Raw genomic sequence first — 20,490 nt, forward strand, 5'->3', positions numbered from 1 at the left:
AACAAGCAGACTACCCGCTAAACAGGGAGCCCGTCATGGGGTTCAATCCCAGGACCCTAAGATCATGACCTGAGCCTAAATCAAGAGTCATTTGTCCAACTGACTGAGCCACCCAGGTGCCCCACCAAAGAAGTATTTTAGAAGCTACCTTAGGGGATTCAGGAAAAGGTTATGTGAGTAGGATTCTAAGACCACCTACTTATTTCAAGCAATGAATTTCCTCTTTTATCTGCTTTATATATTGATGTTCCATTTAAGATTATCTATAGAAAAAAGTATTATTATTCTAAAAAAAAAAAAAAACCACAAATGTTTGCAAGCTGCTATCTTAGAAGACTTCTAAAGTCCCTTCTAACTTTAACATTCTAGAGTACTTGCCCTTTCCCCATTTCTGTGATGAATACTTTTGCATGTAAATGTAGATCAAGGACATTTCATATGAGGTTGTGCTGTGTCCATATTTATGAAATTACCCCAACCTTCTTTACGGTGAAGTATTCAATCACTCAACCAACTGCTTTGTGGGCATGTAACTGAAGGGCTAATATGGCTGCTCTGAAGGGCTGGATTTCATACACCTCTTAGTTGGGTGCTAGCTACACCTAACCTCAACATCCAGGTCAATGCTGGTATAAAGTGCCTTTGGCCTGAGAGATGGATGACCTGAATTTCAATCTGCAACCTGCCAATCTGCCTGGAACCTGGCCTGAGCAAGTTAGGTGCCTCAGTTTCCTCAGTGACAACATAAAGAATTAGTCCATTAAATCTGAACTTCTTGTCACCTATCAAATTCTATAATTCATATGTGTCCTTGATGCTTGATCAAAGCCAAAAATATGTACGTATCAGGCAAAGAGAAATTAGGCCTCCAAAGAAAACGTGGTTTCATAGAAGCTTATCAAGATTTGTCATAAATATGACACACTGCCATGTTAAATTCTTAAGTAGAAAAAGATGATGAACATAGCAATTCAAAACTTTTGATGGGGCGCCTGGGTGGCTCAGTTGGTTAGGCATCTGCCTTTCGGCTCGGGTCATGATCCCAGAGTCCTGGGATCAAGTCCCGCATAGGGCTCCCTGCTCAGTGGGAGGCCTGCTTCTCCCTCTCCCACTCCCCCTGCTTGTGTTCCCTCTCTCGCTATCTCTCTCTCTGTCAAATAAATAAATAAAATCTTTAAAAAAAAAAAAAAACTTTTGAGAGAAAACTTCTCTTTGTAGGATAGCGGACCATGGAACGCCAGGACCGTGATGATTAGCTGACCTTTTTTCCTCCAAGCTTCTTTGAAGAGATTATCTAAGTATCATTTCAGACACCCATTACTCTTATTTTTAGCTCTGAGTTCTCTTCACGAGTGTTGTGACCTGTGTCTCAGAGTTCCAGAGGGCTCCCAGATATGGCTCATGATTCATTTGCAGGTACCTTGCATTGTTTTCCAGGAAGGTCAGGGGAGTAGGAGCCTGGAAAAATGATTTTCGATATAAAATCCTTCTTTGCTGTTCCGACCACTTGATCAGAAATTTACACTCCACAAATTGATCCCTTAGTGCCATAGGCAATTGGCAATTAAAACAGAACCCCAGCAATATTGTTCTCTAAGGGCCTCACAGCTGGCGTGGGGGGAACAAAACTCAGGGCTTTGGTCACAGGCTATTTTCAGCCTCTGATAGCAGTTGTGTTACTCATGTCTCATTCACCCTCTCCCCTCGGCCTCCCTCCCACCCTTCCCTCCACAGGCCAATGCTGGGAACGGCCTCCATGTATTTAAAGAGGACGAGAGCCCCCATAATCAGTTGAGCCGACAGAGACCACACAGGCAGGTATGTGGAGCAAAGCAGACATTTGGGCTGGGGGTGGGCTGGCTTGGTGGCTGGTTGGGACTTGGAAGGGTCCCCTAGAGTAAGGGTGTGTTTCACGTCCCAGGGGCCAGCGTCCAGTCTGGTTCCGTGTGAGGAGGCTCAAGCTGTGCTCAATTCTGGTGTGGACTTAGCAGTTGTTAAAAAAAAAAACTCCTAAAAGGGGAATTTAGCATTTGGGGGCTCAAGGGAACCTTCCAGAGAAATGAATAAGGGATAATGTTTGGCCTAAGACTATTTCCATGTTGGAATGTTTCCCAGTGTCTTAGTCAAAAGACACGATACCAGTTCTAGAACTATCACATAATGACTGGACGTGGAGCTCAGGAAAACTTCCGGCCCTCAGGTCTGCTCCGTGAGGCTCAGTATGGAAGCAGTGATATTTTTCTAAAGTTACAAAGTGGTTATTTTAGATACAATACAGCGGAAGCCATCTTTCCAATGCTCAAAATACAAGGCATTGTGCTATTCAAAAGGTGTGGGCGAATAACAGATTTCTATAGTTCACCATACCCTGCCTTGCACATGGGAAATACTCAATGAAATTTGCTGGTTTAAAATAGATTTTATATTTCAAGGATGCTCAGCAACAGGCTTGCTTCTAATAATTTAAAATTAATCAAAACCCATAAAAGGACCCCAAAAAGACACTGCTAGACTGAAAAATCCATTCAAAGGTCTATTTAATCGGAGGAGAATTCCCCGCGGAGGGGGAGGGGTGATTCCCAGTGTTTCCTCCAGGTTTCAGTTAAGCATTTGAATGACAGGCATGAGTGTGACGAAGAATGAGAAGTGGTTTTAAGCAGTGGTCTAAGTGAAGATGCTGCCCAAAGATCAGAGCTGCCACCTCTAATTTCTGTTCCCATCTCTGAGCTGGGCCAGTGACATCCCCAAGGAGGAGGAGTTGGGTGACAGGTCTGAGGAACTTTGCCTCTCTGCAGTACGATTCAGTGCAGTTGAATGAGCTTGTGTTGACCATCTTCTGTGTTGGGGCTGGGCTGGGGTGGGGGGGGGGGGGGGGTGCGGAGAGGCAGCACTAAGGCAGGGAAGGGTGGGGAAACAGGGAGAGCCTGTGTCCTCGGTTTACTTTTGGGACCGAAATCTCAATGCTGGGTACCTCCAACTCATCACAAACTATATAAAACTGCTGTATGACCCAGAAAATGTAAGGGATTCTTCTGACCTGGCTTTGGTTCCATTCTGAACAAGTTGGTCATTAAAATGAGCCCGACTATTGGCAGGGAGGGCAGTTTACCCCCAGGGCCTGGTGCTCCCTCTGGCCAGGCAGATAGGTGCTCGGCAGCCCAGGCACACAGGCCATCCATTAGAGATAGGGGAGGGAGGCCAGGGGGCAGGGGAAGGAGACAGACAGACAGAGATACAGAGACAGAGACAGAAAGAGAAGGAAAGTGTGAGCATGATCACTCAGCAGGCAAATAGCCGTAATCCTCCTGAAAGAGGTGGAGACAAAATCTTGGAAGAACACAGACTCAGAAATCCTGGGAATCTGAAGAAGGAAATAGAAGAAAATAGCCTCTGTCTTTGAGATGGTTCAAAACCCAGCTCTGGATATCACTTAACTTCTCTGAGTTTCCATTTTCTGCACAATCAAATTAAACTAAGGCCACCTATCCCAAAGGGATTTGTTAGCATCCAAGGAGATAAAGTATAGGAAGTACTTTGTAAAGCCACAAAGAACCATACAAATATGTGGGGCCTTTGAGAAAAGGCCCAGGGCCAAGCCCGGTGGGCCACAGGCGGATTTCCTGCTAAGCACAAGTGTAATGAAGAGAGTCCAGAGGTCAGAGTGGATAACAAGGTGCCCAGGAGTTAGAAGATGGTTAATTTGCTTTACAAGAGGAAGGACACAGACAGGGAATATCACACACAGGAAACACAACTCCCGCGGCCGGCAGACTGCCAGGTATAAGCCCGCTGCTCAGATGTCTGGGCATACTGTAGCCAGGGCTGGGCTTCACGGCCAGAGACAAGTGTGACGGCTTCGAGTGTGAAAAGCTGCAGTTACTCGTCGCAGTGAAGAAAAGCAGGAGGGGAGGCAGCGATGGTCATGAGGACCACGGGGCACGGGAGCCTTTTCTGAGCCTCAGTGTGGACCTCATTGTGGGAAAGGATTGAGCACGATTTGTGGGCTGTTTACTGCCCTGTGCAGGCGTGGAACAATATTCGCTTATTTGACTGTCACAGAAAGTCCCGTGAGTGGTCATTCTTCTGAGGAAGAAATGAAAGGAAAGGAAAGGAATTACTCAGGGTCACTTGGCCAGAAAGTGGGAGAGCCAGGATCTAAACCAGGGCACAACGTGCTCTTTAAAAACACGTGGTAAAAAAAAAAAAACACATGGTAAGGGCCAAAATAGAACAGAGTGAGTTTCTGAAAGTAAAATCCGGCCACACATCAGAGATAATTTCAGGAAGGGTGCAATGGAACCCACGTGTCACAGCTGTGGGTTTGGTGGGCCGGTGTGTCTACCCGGAGTTTTAAGGGGACGAGTGCCAACACTCGGGCTTATTTCTGTGCTGGGAATAAGCAACCTTGGCTTCCCAGGCCTTGCAGAGGGGCCTCTGGATAGGGGACTTCATTCATCTGTTCAGGAACATAGGACGAAGCCACTGACCTTGAGTATCCCACACGGGGAAGCTGAAGGGCATGGTCTCCCCGGGGCCATGAGGACTCTGCTCGGGCTGGCTGCTTCCCTTCCACGTCCCCATCGCCAGCCAGGTCAGCTGGTGTCAGGCACCAGGGCTGCCAAGTGGAGGAAGCAGCTGTCCTGTGGCTCAGGCTTAGGACTTTGCCTGACTTGCCATCTCTGGCTCCAGGCACCCCGATCCCCACCCCCTGAGGGAGCTCTCTCCTTGGCCTGGCTGCATCTGCACCTCGGGGCAGCACGTTCCAAAGGCCGAGAAACAGAGCTGGTTCACAGTTTGAGCCACGAGGGCCACGGAGAAGAGGCCAGGAAAGATGTGCTTGTTTTAAGAAATTGGATTTAAAAGATGACGATAAAATAATAATCATCATCATAATAGTAATAAGGAAAGCAACAAAATTATTAGACACCTGCCATGTATTACACATTTGTATATTTAGTGCCTTAGCTATTATGATGATCTTATCTAACCTGGAAACAACCTTTGACAAACCTTCTCATCTGTCTTTACGTGCATGAGGACAGGACACTGGGCTCAGAGATTTTGAGCATTTTGCCCAAGGTCCAGCAGAGAGCATTTTTTTGAGCCCTGGCTTGGTTCTCTCCAAAGCCCGCGATGTTCCACTCTGCTCTATCGTCTCTTCTCCCGGGATGAAGAGAGTAAAGAAGAGACAGTGTTTGAGAGGGGACTGTCACTGGGCAGCAAGGCGAGGCTCTAGTCACTGTTCAGATCCCTACATCTGTCTCAGGGCTTGAAGGATCCTTGAAGGGGCTTCACAACATTGCAGTCACATGGGCAACCATTCCCAGCTGAGCTAAAGTCAAGGTGAAAGGGAAATCTCCAGCCTCAACGGAGCGCTCTCCATGTCTGAAGAGCAATGACTCTTAGGGAGGCTTTCATTTTACTGAATGAAAGTCAGGTTCCTGGATACTCCCACCCATGAGTACTCTCTGTCCCATGGAGAGACAATGGGGCCAATCAGAGCCCAGTGCCCATTAACTGGGAAGTTTGATTAATGGAGGTGCTGACCCTAGCCCCTCTCCAGCATACTGTAAACAGAGACATGGGATAGAGAACGAGCTTCACTCGGGTCTGGATTGCAGCTCTGCGGCTTACTAGGCTGTGTGATCTCAGACAAGTCACTCAAGTTCTCTGAGTCTCAGTTTTCTCATCTGCAAAATGGAGATGACTAATTTTGCTCTGTGGGGCTGTTGTATTAAAGATAGTACATACAAAGCAACCAACACATGGTAAACAATAAATAGTAGCTAATGTTAATATAAGAACACAGCTTTGGAGTCAGAGACCTAAATTCTAATCTAGCCATGTGACCATGGGCAACATAATTTCCCTAGGACTCCATTTTCCCAAAAGTTACAAAAGGCAACTTTTGTAAGAGTGCCTACCTTGAAGGTCTGTGAAGACAGAATGAGATAAACCACAGTGCCTGGCCCAAGGGACCCCACACACTTCAGCTTCAATAATAACATTATTAGATTGGTAATGACTATCCCTTACATTCCAGATATAAGCTCCTATGATACAAAATCTTGGCCTCAGCCAGTGTAGACAATTTAACTCGCTGTGCAGAATCAGGCATCTAAAAGAATGACCACATGAACCAACACTGAGCTGAAAATGGCATCGTCACTAATAGTCTCTGCTCAAAGTCATGGCCTAAGGCTCCCTCCCACATTCTTTAATGGACCCCTACAAAGAAGAAACTGAGTCATTCAGTGCCCATTTTATCTCCCCCACCCACTTCTGTCCTAAGGGATCACCTTTCAGCTCCCTCATTAATAAGCAAAAGACAAACAGTGAGTGCTGCAGTAGGAAGACGGAGCCAAGATGCACGGCACGGTTATCTTTTAAAAGTTCAGACTGAGAATGTGACAGTTCAGAGTTATTGCAGATCTGATTAGCTCACATTTTAGAATACTCGATGGTTTACAAAGTGATTTGATGTACTTGAACTGTTTCAATCCTCCCAGCAATATAAAACAGATGAGACTCTTATGCCCATTTTAGAGGAAGGTTCCTCAAGTTCAGAGAGTTTCGCTGATTTCCCCAGATCACACAGCTTTGAGGAGGCAAGATGGAACTAGAACTTTGGCCTCCTGCATCTGATCCAGCACTTTTCCTAGTACCCACTATGGCACATGCCCAGTATAACTGTTCCCACAGTATTATTCGTGAAGAAATTGACACAGGTAGTCTCTCACTGGGATCTGGGTATCCAAAAGTCTGGAACCCACCCTCTTCCTAGGTGACGTAGTGAAGCTTGCAATCAATCTCATCGTCAGGAACCCCAGACTGTCCCCCGTTTCAATCCTGACCCTCGACTTCATCAGTGACAACGCAGCCATCTCCAGGACCGGCCCCAGGGAGTAATGCCAGGTGATGTGATGGAGATGGTGACCCAGGTGGCAGATGGGGCTGAGTAACGTGCAAGCCTATATTTGGCATCCTACCTTCAGTGACCCTTGTCTGTGCCAGGAAACACCGATAAACAGATGACCCATCCCTTGGTATCTTGCCAGTATAAACTCACATTCTGGGCCTGGCTAGTGCAGTGTTGAGACACAGGAATTCCAAAGCAATGTGGGAGGCTAAAAAGGTTATGTATGTGAGCCAGGACTTAAATGGGCTTTCAAATCACAGTGACTCAATTAGCAGATTGGTGCTATTTGAATAACCTGAAGTAAAGGCGGTAATGATGCCTTGTCTTTGACTAGCTCCTCGATACTACTTTCAATTCCATCATATTTCACCCAAGTTCGAGGTCACAAGGTCAAAATTAGAACCCATGTCTTCCAATTCAGGATGCTTTACAACACGCTCTGCCTTTTGGCCTTTGAGCAGAAGAAGAAATCAGAGATGTCGTCTGTGTTTAGCCTCCGTAGCTACATTTCCAACTTTAAAAACGGAACTCAGCACCTGTTTAATAAAATGCTTACAGATTTCTATTCTGGGTTTCAAGTCCTAATATATGTATGTCAGATATTTTATGATCATTTAAAAAATAACCTGTGCTAGGATCCATTACCTTGTGAAGAAGGTATTATCTGTAATCTTACCCTCACTTTGAAAAGTATCATGTGTAGGCAATTGCTGAATGCACATGCACACATCCTCCCAAGGGCCATCTCTGGCTACCATTAACTTGCAGGACATGCCAATGAGATTTCCACCAAAGATATGAGATAAGAAATTTGACCTAGGCTTGTTTTCATTGAAATTTTCCATCTCATTAATTTCATAAGTGTCACTGTCTCATTCCCGGATATATATTACATTTCTCTTCTATTTTATATTATGTTACAATCCAGGATCAAAGTGAACATGAACAAAATTATGTGATTCTACTCTTTTCCAAAGAATGTATCATCTTTAATCAGAGAAGGGTGAATCTTAGTAAAAGAAATTAGCTAAGAAAATACTCCCAAATGTTTACTTCTTTTGCCTGACCTGGTTTGTAAATAAGGGGGTTGTTCAATCTTGAAGATCTATTCCAACCATAGAGACCTAAAATTTTTTTTTTTAAGATTTTATTTATTTATTTGCCAGAGAGAGAGAGAGGGAGAGTACAAGCAGGGGAAGTGGCAGGCAGAGGTAGAAGCAGGCTCCCCGCCAAGCAAGGAGCCCAATGCGGGACTCGATCCCAGGACCCTGAGATCATGACCTGAGCCAAAGGCAGACGCTTAACCATCTGAGCCACTCAGGCGCCCCGAGACTTAAAAGTTTTAATGGAGTCAAAAATAAATAATTTGGGCTCTTTTAGGAGGTATGCCTTTCTGTGTGCTCTTTTCTCTGCCTGAAATGTCCTTCCTCCTTTTCTCTATCTGGTAAACTCCTATTCACCATGCAAAACCTCATTTGGATGTGACAACTGTGATCCTCTAACAACTCACTGCTTTCATCCCCAGTCTAAACATGGGTAGCCATATTCTCCTTTGAGTTTGCATGGTACTCTCATAAGGTTCTTTTTTGGTACAGAGTATTCTGGTTCCTGCCTCTTCCTCTAGAATGTGGACTTCTCATTCTAGGTGACACAAATTACTTATTTTTATAAGTTTTCTTCCCCTTGATCTGTACCAAGTACCCAGTACAGAACTTGACACATGATCGGTAGGTAGTAAATGCATGGTAAATGAATGCATGTAGACTTGATACCAAGCCTTTTCATTTCAAAATCCATTATTCTTTCCTCTAGACTAAACAACCTGAACTACAGAAATAGATGCACTAAATGTTTCCTTTAAAAAAAAAGTTTAAAGTGTATTTTCTGAAATTTTACCGAATAAAAAGAAGAGCCAGCTAGCTTCTACAAGAGGAAGCGGATAGGATGTTCCTGGCTAATCTCACACTGTTTTTGTAAGTGGGAAAGCTCCTTACAGGGACATTTAGGTAGGGATGTTCCCTTCGGTCCTGGTATCAGATTCAGTGGTCTGTTTGCTATTTACCTTCTGTTTCTTAGCAAAACCTGTTTTTGTTATGAGGCTGGAAGGCACAGTCCAGACCAGTTGACATAGGAGGGCTTAGTGTTAATCGCCAACTATTATAAGAAGGTGACTGGCTTCCCAGAAGGGAAAGAGAAGGTCAGAAGCAGCCACTTGGAAGGGCCTGATAGTGCTCGGTGTCAATGACAAGATGACATACCAGGCTTCTTAGAAACCAAAGGATCTCAGAGAAAATTCAGACCCCTGGAGCTGGCAGGATTTCAGAATGTCACTGCGTACGGATGCCTGATTTTAGTTCTGCTCTGGGAAAACTGACAACTGGATTCATACTTTGCACAGACGCAGAAAGAGAGGGAAAGTTGTTTTTGGATGCCCCTACTTGTCTGGTATCTCTCACACAAATGTTATCTTGAGGAGACAATGAGGGTCTGGGGCTGTGACTATCAGCCGCTCCTGCAGCCGAAGGTCCTAGAAGGGTATGGGAGGACACGCAGCATCATCACCTGGCTCCTGTGATCACACCTGGCACGGTGAGCTCTGCCAAGTACCTTCCTGCACATCGTGTCATTTGGTCCTCTATACACACACGGAAAAGAATGACCCTCTTCATAGTATAGGTGGGGAGACAGACGTAAGAGAAGCCACGCAGTTCACCTCTGTCCACGGCCCGTGACGGTAGCCCCAAGAGCAGAAGGCAGGTGTCCAGACTACCTGCCATTGTAGCTTATTGCTTAGGTCTGAAGGATAGGAGGATTCTATTTATCATGGATTTTTATCAGCAAGATTAGCTAAGGCTTTGCTACCCAAAGGGTGGTCCCCTATGAGTAGCATCAGCACTGCCTGGAGACTGTTGGAAATGCAGAATTTCCTGCCTCACCCACATCTACCAAACCAGCATCTGCAGAGTAGCAAGATCTGATGTGATCTGAGAAGCACTGAGCTAGATAAGAAGATACGCCATTTTCATAGATCAACCCCACTTCCGATGGAATGTTTAAAACCTCAGATGCAAAAAAATATTTAATATTTGTATATAATTTTATATACACAAAATTAGCTCATCTATTCCTTCTAAGAACCCTGTGTGGTACATAAGGGCTGGCGCTACTGAAATTTAACAGAAGAGGAAATGGAGTCCTAAAGTAGTAATGTGACTTGCTCAGAGCCATCTGAGTGTCCGAGCTTTTTCAGGGATGTACACACAGTAACTATTTGCTGAACGAATGGATGAATGCATGCATGAATGAATGAAGGAAGGAATGAACCACCAAACACACCGGGGCTGGATCCTGGTCTTGAGACCACAGTACTACCAGGCACTTGCTCCCTCCTGAGGTTACCTACATTCAGGGTGTTTGCTTTATATCCTGTTAGACTTGACCTTGGTCAGAGGGTCTTCAAGATGCCAAACTGGGGCGGAGGAGCAAAATGTGGAGCCTGCGAAAAGACAGTCTACCACGCAGAAGAAATCCAGTGCAATGGAAGGAGTTTCCACAAGACCTGCTTCCAATGCAGTGAGTTTGGTGAACACCACGAGGGCCCCGCAGCATCCAGAGGGCTTTGCGAAGTTCACATTTACCCACAGATACTGTATATTGGTGGTCCTCAGGCTCTGGTCCCGGGACCAACAGCAGCAGCATCACCTGGGAACTTAATAGAAATATCACTTTGGGGGGCGCCTGGGTGGCTCCGCTGGTTAAGCGTCTGACTCTTGATGTCAGGGTCATGAGTTCAAGCCCCACATTGGGCTCGGGGCTTGGAGCCTACTTAAAAAAAAAAAAGAAGAAGAAAGAAAGAAATACCACTTTGGGGCCCCTCGTAAAAGGATGGTGTTCTCCTGAGCACCCTCTCGCCAATTGCTTGCCCAGCAAGAGGCCATTACCCTGCCACTCAAAGTCAGAACAAGCTGGCCTGCTGCTGCCACCATGGTGAAAACCTTGACCCAGTGGCAACATTTGCAAAGTGTGACCTGGCAGAGAAAGGAAGCCATCGCTTATCTGGAGCCAGGATGGATCTGGCTCTATGTTGTTTCCACAGGCCAGTGTTACTGAAGCCAGCTGCGACCGGTCTTTCCAAAAGAAAGAACCTGAGTCAGGTGAGGGGCAACGTAGGGCAATTCTGTAATAGTCCAAAAGGGAAGAGTTTGGGGCCTGGCCACCAGTAGCCTGACAAAGGGTATCTTCACCATCACCTGCTGGACACAAATGCACAAATGTCAAAACTGGGGGGGAGTACAAACCCCGGGGTCCACCTGGAAGTCTGGCTTTGCCTGACCCATGACTTTGGACAAATCATTTCTCATCTCTAAGCACCTGCAGCAAAGCCGGGAGTAGAACCTGTACCTTAAGACCCTCGGTCCAGTCCCTTCAACATGACTTCATTCTAGAGTTTTCAGTGGCTAGTCCAGGTCCAGGAGAACAGTCTTTTTTGGCCACTTACCTTCCTTGCTTTGCTCCTGTAGGTCTGGCTTAAGGGGTAGCTTTTTTTTTTTTCCCCCAAAGATTTCATTTATTTATTTGACAGAGAGAGACACAGCGAGAGAGGAGCACAGGCAGGGGGAGTGGGAGAGGGAGAAGCAGCCTTCCCTCTGAGCAGGGAGCCCGATGCAGGGCTCGATCCCAGAACGCTGGGATCATGACCTGAGCCGAAGGCAGGCGCTTAACGACTGAGCCTCCCAGGCGCCCCAAGGGGTAGCTTTGCTGGACATTTGGCAGACCTCCTCCCCAGATGGTCCCCTACACCACTGCCATGATTTAGCCCAGTGGCCGCAAGGCATCACACTGCCCCAAACTGTTTCACACAGAACTTCAAGGATTGGGCTCCATCTGTTAAAGCATGGAGGCACTTTGTCCTGAAGCTGCCAGAAGTAATAATGTTTTACCTGCTGCAGGAGTTTCCATGATCTCTTACCTTCCGCAGCAAACAGAATTCTTATGGAAGAGCAGCTCTGAGTGACTGGGTTGGCGGATTTACTAAAGCTTTGGGTTCCAATGATGGGTAATTTTTCTGAGGTGGGAAGGGGCAGAGGGAGAGGGAGAGAGCGAATCTTAAGCAGGCTCCACGCCCAGCACAGCGGATCCTGATGCGGGGCTCAATCCCACAACCCTGAGATCATGACCGGAGCCGAAATCGAGTTGGACGCTTAACCGACTGAACCACCCAGGCACCTCCATGGGTAATTATTTTTAAGTCATCATACACATCCATCAGATTCAACATTATTACCCAGAAGTCATTGCTCAAGAGTCCCTTCTATAACCTTCTGGCTTTTGTCCAAAAACAGCTAGTGCTCTTTAAAACGAGTAGGCACAAGGAGTAATGGAAAGACCACTGGAATTAGAGTACAAATGACTAGGGCTTGAGTCTGGGCTCTGCCATGTAATAACTGCCTGATCTTGGGCAAGTGATTTCACCATCGTGAGCCTCAATATCCCCATCTATAAAATGGAGATGACGGTATCCACCACACAGGTTGTCACAAGATGAAAACTGGGGTTCTCGATCAGGCCTCTATTCTCCTCTGATCAACTTTAATAGCTGAGTGAGAACAGGGTGTGTAGGGAAGCTTTCCATGGTCAGGGGTGTCTTGTTTTCCTCAGGTAGCAGGAAGACCCCCTGTTCAATGGAGCCATGGTAGAAGGGATGTGAGTATTTACTGGTACATCCCTTTTAATCCTTTGATATTTTCCTTAGAACTCATGGGTGGGATGAGGATATGAGCAGTACACATTTTTGTGGTAGTGGACAGAAGGATCCCGGAGAGGAGCATGCTTTTCTATTTTATCACCCCAGAACTTGCCTGTCTACAGGCCAACCTGCAGTTGTCATAAATAGGCTTCAGAAAAGCAGAGCCTACCTTAGCTTGTCCCCTGGCCAGTTCTCCAAACTTCTAGACAAATCTTAATCCTCCTTAACAGTGCAGTCCAAAGAAATATAATGCAAGCTACAAATATACATTTAACGTTTCTAATAGGCATATTTTTAGAAAGGTATAAAGAAGTGACATTAATTTTTAAACATTTTATTTAACCCAATATATCCAAAAATTATAATTTCCACATGTACAAGATACACATTATTCATGGGATATTTTGTATTCCTTTTTGTTTGTACTTAGTGATGGAAATCGGTGTGCATCTTGCACTGACCACACATCACGTACATGGTGGTGAATGGCTACAGGGGTGCCTGGGTACGGAAGCTGGTCAGGATCCGGGACGTGGCTATAGGAAGGGCCCAGGCATGATGGGGCATACACAGTCCTGGAGGGATGGACTGAGCAGGGGGTCAGAGGACCTGAGGCCAGTCATGGCTCTGCAACTTACTGCTGTAGAATCACGGACGAGTCACTGACCATTGTTCACACATGCATGCATGCATTCATCTACTCACTCATTCATTCATTAAACAAACGTTTACAGAGGACTAACTCTGGGCCAGGCCCCATGCTATGTACTGAGGTTATTAAAATACAAGTGTTGCCCTCAAGAACTCACAGTCTAGAATATCAATGAATATTGGAGATGTTTTTCTAGAGACTTGTAGTGATAGTAATAAGGGTGGAGATAGGTAATATACAGACTTTTTAACACATACAATGTTGACATAATTGTTTAATGAATTTCCATTCACTTCCCCATCCACACAACCACCAACCCCTCATCCACAACCTTCTCTTCACCCACTCTGATATTCAATTACTTTATGTTTTTAAATAAAACACCATTTGAGGAAGGCATATTACCCTGCAACAACTTCATTCATGCTGGATTGCTTATAAAGGTCACTTGAACTGGTTAAAAACAAAAAAGGAGGCAAATAAATCGAATGCACATGTGTTGTTCATTCTTGGGGCCACGACCTCACTATTATAAGCAGTGAGTACCACAATAAACAACCTTTAAGAATCACTGTTACAAAGCAGTGCAGCAAGTTATTAAGTTATAGAAATCCTACATATCTTTTTTTAAGATTTTATTTATTTATTTAGAGGGAGAGAGCACGAGTGGGGGTAGGGACAGAGGCAGAGGGAGAGAGAGAATCTCAAGCAGACTCCATGGCGAGCACCAATCCCAATGTGGGGCTTGATCCCATGACCCTGAGATCATGACCTGAGCCGAAATCAAGAGTCAGACGCTTAACTGACAGAGCCATCCAGGCGCCCAGCTACATGTTCTTTAAAGCTGCTCAAATGTTATGCTAATAGGAACTTCTGGTTGAGATATAAATTCCCGGTGACAGCCTCCTGCTCAGGTACAAACAGGGCTGCCCCTCAAAGATGCAGACAGAAGTGGGGAGCTGGAGAGCTGAGTCTGCTGCCTCAAAAAGACACTGGTAATAGGGAGATGCTGATGGTGAAGACGCAGAGGAAGAATTTGGATACAATCGTTTCCTGAATTTGTGTGAGGTTAGAAAAAGGAAACTCTCCAAATCAACATATTATTGATCTATACTATTAAATTAAATATTATAAGTAGATTTTTAATACTTTCATGTACATCCTTAAAAGTTTATTTTATTTTTTTAATTCAATTAGCCAATATATAGTACATCATTAGTTTTAGATGTCAAAAGTTTATTTTTTTCAAATTGGCAAAAAAAACCCTTTTCTATATATCTTCTTTTTGGAAAATGGAGGCTTGTCTTGTATACTTTATATTATGGGGGATACTTTATATTGGGTAACCAGTGACCAGGGGGCTTAAGCCAACATAAGTCTAAGGGTCTATGAGATAGTCTACCCCTTCACCACCTCCCGCTTCTAGAACTGGATCAAAAGTAGCCTCAGTGGTAACTGACTCCTTGCATATCATAGTGCTCTTCAAAGTAGGTAGAGAAACTGCTTGCCACTGATTCTGATATGATTAAGGAAAAATAAACTCATCCCCAGCCTCAGCGCCTTATCCTCTACCCACACCTGCACACACAAGACACACACTTTCCTGGTGTCATCTGGGCTGAGACACTCAGGGATTCAGGTTGTTTGGATTCAGGGACAATATTCTCAGCTGGTCCAAGACCACACAGTTGGTTCCGATCCTGGCCTCCCCCTCTTTCTAGCTGGGCTCCGCTGAGCAAATTCTGTCCCTTTTCTGCTTCCCAGCTTCCTCACCTGTGAAATCAGGGGTGCCATGGAGCCCACAGCTCAGAATGCTCTGGTCAGGAATCAAAGTTGTGCTCCTGGCCGGGGGCCCCTCTTGCTGGGTCTCTTGGCCCTGAGCATGGCATCAGGGCTTCGAGGAAGTGGGGGAGGAACCGTGGCCCCAGCCCCCTGACCCTCCCTTCCCCGGCAGTGGCCTGCAGGAAGGCTCTCGACAGCACCACGGTGGCAGCTCACGAGTCAGAGATCTACTGTAAGATCTGCTACGGGCGCAGGTATGGCCCCAAGGGGATCGGGTACGGACAAGGCGCCGGCTGCCTCAGCACGGACACAGGAGAACACCTGGGCCTCCAGTTCCAACAGTGAGTTACTGCCCCGCTTCTCCCAGCCCGGTAGAGCCCCAGCGATCAGGACAGTTCATTCTGTTCCTATAGCAACGTTTTCTGCAAGTGGGAGAATGGACTCTATTGTTGACTTGCCAACAATAGGAATACTCAGTCTGACCAAGTTTTAACAATGTGTCATCTCTCCCAAGACTCTCTTCAAATTATCTGCCTTTCTAAAGGGCAATTACTTTTATACCATGGCTCTTGGTTTGCATGTCAAGAGAAAACCCAGAAAGTGCAGATTTTCCATTGTTTGACCTTTGCTAAAACTGCATGGAGTCTCTTTTCTTCCCCTTTGAGCGTTTCTGTGTAAATCACATAAATATGGCAGGGAAGCAATGGCCATTCGCTGTGGGCTTGTCACTAAAAGATTTCTTCCCTCGGGTTCTAAGATGACTAATGTCCACATCACAGGAAGGGTGGGTCTGCAGGGAGGGCAGTGGGCCTCAGGAGTTAACAATCAATTATGACTGTCCTCTGGGACCCCTAGCTGCCCGCTCACAACACAGTGCTGACGTCCCCCCAGCATGATGAAGGGAAGCTGGGCTACCACCCCGTACAACCTCCATCTACCAGGCTGGTCTACTGTCTCGATGATCTTGCTGACTTCCCGCCTGGAACTGAGTACAGACTGACAGCCACTTGCCCACAGTGTTGTCTGGCCAGCTGCTTTCCAGGCTCAGCTCCACAGTGGGACTAGGCAGAAAGGCCCACACGAGCCAGTGGCCCATGGAGGGTCTCCCCCAGAGGGCAGCAGTTAGACCATCTAAACTGTCATCTGGCCCCTTCCAAAGAGAGTAGCCCATGGTACAGCCTGGGAAAATGATGCAGTGATGTATAATTAGTCATTTGAATTTTTCTCATTACTCGATCCCAACTGGACACTGTTTAGTGAAGAAAGATACCGACCGCATTCTGGGCCACGCATTGCCCGAAGCCCACTCTTCTCTGTTATAGCTTCCTTGTGACGTTACACCAAGAGGATTAAGAGTCCACAGACCTGGGTTTGGTCCCACCTCCACCAGTCATGAGCTGCCTGACCTTGGGCAGGTACCCCTCGAGCCCTTGCTTTACCCCAGCTAGCCCTGCCTATCTTAGAGGTTATGATGAGATGCAAGTGGTAAACGTACAAGGAAACACCAACAGAGATGGAAACTATGGGGGGGGGGGGGGGGTTCCCGGGCTTTTTTTTTTATGTTGTTCGACATGGGGACAGGTGACCTTTTGAGGCAGGATGACAACCTGAACTGTGACAAGGACGCATCAGCGTATTGGACTGTGGTTTGTTTACTATCAATTGTCGAGATCCCATCTTGCTCTAAAGTATCTTCACGACTCACTCAGTAAAGCAGACCAGTAGGCTTCGAGATGGTACAGAAAAATCTAAACACTAGCAACAATACTAACATGACAACAACACAAGCTAATGCACATGGAACACTAGCTAAAGGCTTAACGACAGAAAGATTTAAGCCAATGAGAGCTAGGTTTGCTAGCCCTTACTCCATACCAGGAGACACTCAGACTTCTGAGGGCTTTCCTCACGTCCCCTCATCAAACCCTCTCAACAACCCTGTGAGGAAGGCAGCTCCTTTTTCCAGATGAGGAGTCTGAAGCACAGAGAAGTTAAGTAACTCACTCACGGTCACATAGCTAAGTCCTCTTTGCCAACAAGGTCTATAGGTTTCATTCATTTGTCTGTTCCCACCAGGTCCCCAAAGCCTGCACGCTCAGCCACCACCAGCAACCCTTCCAAGTTCACCGCAAAATTTGGAGAGTCAGAGAAGTGCCCCCGATGTGGGAAGTCAGTCTATGCTGCTGAGAAGGTGATGGGAGGGGGCAAGGTAAGGACTGCCAGGTGAGCCAAATGGGACTTGCTCATCTGCACAGGATCAGTTGGGAGGAGTGAGAGAGGAGGGTAGGAACTGTGCGCAAGTGGGAGCCAGGCCCTTTATTCTCCTTTGCTCCCAGGAGCCACATTAGGAGCCACATTAGGAGCCACCCATCCTCACCCACTTTCCTGGGCTGTGGCTGCCACTCAGCAGAGCCCTTGGAAACTAAAACTGGTGCAATTCGATGCAACAAGCCTCAGTCCACTCGGCGGAAGGCACCCAGCCAGAAGCTCGGAGATACAAAGGTGCACAAGCCCCTTGTCCTTCAGTGTCCAAAATCCTTCCAGAAAGGTGTCAGACCTGTGAGCTCGTCACCACTGCATAACTCAATCAGCACCAATGGGTAGAGCAGACCCCTCACGGCAGCGAGAAGCATCCTTGCTCCCAAGCGTCTTGGTAGTCGGGGGAGTCATCCGATGTCTGAGACAGTCACGCACACTTGGCTCTACACCTCTGGTTTCAGGGTATTCACCAGAGGGTTTGGGCCCAACAAAGGAAAAGGAAAACCCGTTTATACTAAAGTGGAGTGGGGTGGATGGAAATAAGGGCCCTGGAGAGTGTCTGACTTCAAATATGAGGGCAGTCTCCACCCTCCAACTGACTACTTGAAGATGTATGAGAACCCCTAGGCCATGCCTGGTGGACAGGTGGGGTGTGCAGAAGGAGGCCATCTTGTGACGATCCAAGCCAGGCAGCTCTCTTCCGTGACATACACAGAGTTCAGGCAAAGCCGAATTACCTGGCTAATCGCCTTCTTTCTTCACTTCTTTTCTTCTTTAACTTTATATTCAGTGTAAATGAATGTATTCAGTGCCCCAAGTCCGAGTTCCTTTCTACTTTATTCCTTGATCTTCTAGAAGGGGGAAGCCCTTTTCTATTTAGTCTGTTCTGAAGGAATACATATGGTGATCACTTTGATAAATTTATTTGTAGGGGTTCTAAGAATTGCTGGCCGAATCCATAGCATCTCATTTTCTTTGAACCCCTGGAAAAATTATTCTGGGGTCGACTAGATACATGAGTGGTTAAGACAGTGGCACTCCTTTATATGCTGCTGGTGAGATTTAACACGGACACAGAATATGCTGCCCCCCACACTTACGTAGCTCTCCCGCTCTCCTGCACCCCTCAGCCTTGGCACAAGACCTGTTTTCGCTGCGCCATCTGTGGGAAGAGTCTAGAGTCCACGAACGTCACTGACAAAGATGGGGAACTTTACTGCAAAGGTGAGTGGTTTGGGGACTCTCTTGAGAGGTTTTCCCGAGAAGGATCCTTAGAGGGTAAGTTGTGGTTGCCAGGCGGCATGGCTGCTCAGCCTGAGCAGAGTTTGGGCTCTTAGGATGGGGAGCAAAACCACCAAAGGGAAAGAATGCTCCCCGCTCCCGGCCCAGCTCTGGTCCTCCATTAGAGCATGCGGGAGGGACCAGATGCTTGCAGATGCTCAGTGGTTCAAGGCAGCTGGGTGCCTAGGGGCAGAGATGAGGAGTCCTGGAAGAGGCCACAGGACTCGATAAACAGCATCACATTCCCTTCTGAAAACCCAAATGCCCTCTGTCTACCCAAGTGGTAGTTACGGGCGACTGCGGGAGGATGAACTCTCTTTAGTTCATTAGACTAAATAATAGTTCATTAGTTTAGAGAGTCTGACCTCTCTTTAATTAATCAAGACATATCTAGATCCTTCCCTCCCGCTCTTGCTCTCTCCCTCCTTCCTTCCTGACGTTTCTGTTTCTAACGTTGCATATCACTTAGTGATCGCAGGGACAGAACTGAGAAACAGGTTTTCCTTCTGGTTCTCACAGCTCTAGCCCCAGATGCCTCCACGGTCCCTTTGTCTTGGGGAGAGGTAGGAAAGGTTAGCTCTCTTCTGATGCTACAAAAAGGAAGGGATGCATTCGGGCCAAGGCAACGTGACCTCAACCTCAGAGCCTCTCCGGGGCCTACTGTTTCTCAGTGGGGCCTGCCCACCCTTGCAAGTGATGACGGTATCCCTAGGTCTCCAACTGTGTGTGTTGGAATGGAGCGAGAGGAGCGATGGGAGGGGGGCAGAGGCAGGCCATTCCTAACCAAGACTGCAGGATGCCAAAGCTTTGCCCACAGGGAGACAGAATGCGAAGGAATGCACTATCCCACGGGAGAGGCCTTTTCCTGACAGCGGAGGACACAGAGGGCCCTCAGCATTCACAGGCCAAAAACCCTAAAATGTTGCTGCAGCCCGCGGAGAGATCGACCCATAGACAAATAATCACATTGCCAAGGGAAGAAAGCTCCGGTAGTAATACAATGCAGTAGCATACAAAGACGCAAGTGAGCAGCTTGGGGTGTTAGGGAAGGCTTCTTGGGAGACAAGACTCCTCTGGTCTTAAGGGTGAATGTGGACTTTGGTGGGGGACAGCCGAGGAACGGGGAGCAGTGCGTGCAACGGCACCCCAGCCAGGGCACCGTGGTTCATTCCAGGGACCGCGGCAGGTAGTTCTGTGTGCCTGGGGTGGCGGGAAGGAGGCAGTGGCAAGAGGGGACGAGGCTGGGCAGGCAAGCAGGGGCCATTTTATCTTGACTCAAATGACAAAATGCCTGTGAACACTTAGTCCTAAGTGCCCGTAAGTATGAACAATTTTTATCAGCAGATCGAAAGTCAATGTAGTTCAATATACTTCAAAGTTAACTTATGAACACAGGTATGACAAGGATGCCTCTCACAGGTGAAAGGACTGTCAAGACCCCAGGAAGCGCAACTGAGGTCTAACCAACCCATTCTCTCCCCCTTTTACCCCCCTCTCGTTCACAGTTTGCTATGCCAAAAATTTTGGCCCTACAGGTATTGGGTTTGGAGGCCTAACACAACAAGTGGAGAAGAAAGAGTGAAAGGTGTGCCAAACTTCACCGGCCTTGAGCATTTGCCATGTTCTCCTACAGGACGGATAGCCTTGCCCGATCATCCTCTCGTGGAGGGTCGGCCAGTATTTCTCTTCAGAACTGATCACAGTCTTGACCCAAAGTTAGAAAACACTTTTGGAAGAAAAGTATTAAAAGTTTAAGCTGTAACAAATGTTTTATTATTTCTGATACCTGGGGTGGGAGAGGCAATAAATAAATGTTTTAGTGGCACTTGGTGTGTCTCTGGATCTTTTCTT

At 46.8% G+C, this 20,490-nt stretch overlaps 1 protein-coding gene across 1 annotated transcript; it reads left to right on the forward strand.

Annotated features, from left to right (window-relative positions):
- The first annotated feature begins 10,380 nt into the window (after positions 1 to 10,380).
- CSRP3 (cysteine and glycine rich protein 3) lies at positions 10,381 to 20,221 on the forward strand. Its single transcript, XM_021685847.1, has 5 exons — positions 10,381 to 10,492; positions 15,272 to 15,440; positions 17,176 to 17,308; positions 18,489 to 18,582; positions 20,145 to 20,221. The coding sequence occupies exons 1-5, from the start codon at positions 10,381 to 10,383 to the stop codon at positions 20,219 to 20,221; spliced, it is 585 nt and encodes a 194-aa protein (XP_021541522.1).
- Positions 20,222 to 20,490: the final 269 nt, after the last annotated feature.

The sequence above is a fragment of the Neomonachus schauinslandi genome, chromosome 11, assembly GCF_002201575.2.
Source record: "Neomonachus schauinslandi chromosome 11, ASM220157v2, whole genome shotgun sequence".
In the NCBI taxonomy this organism is placed as follows: Eukaryota; Metazoa; Chordata; class Mammalia; order Carnivora; family Phocidae; genus Neomonachus; species Neomonachus schauinslandi.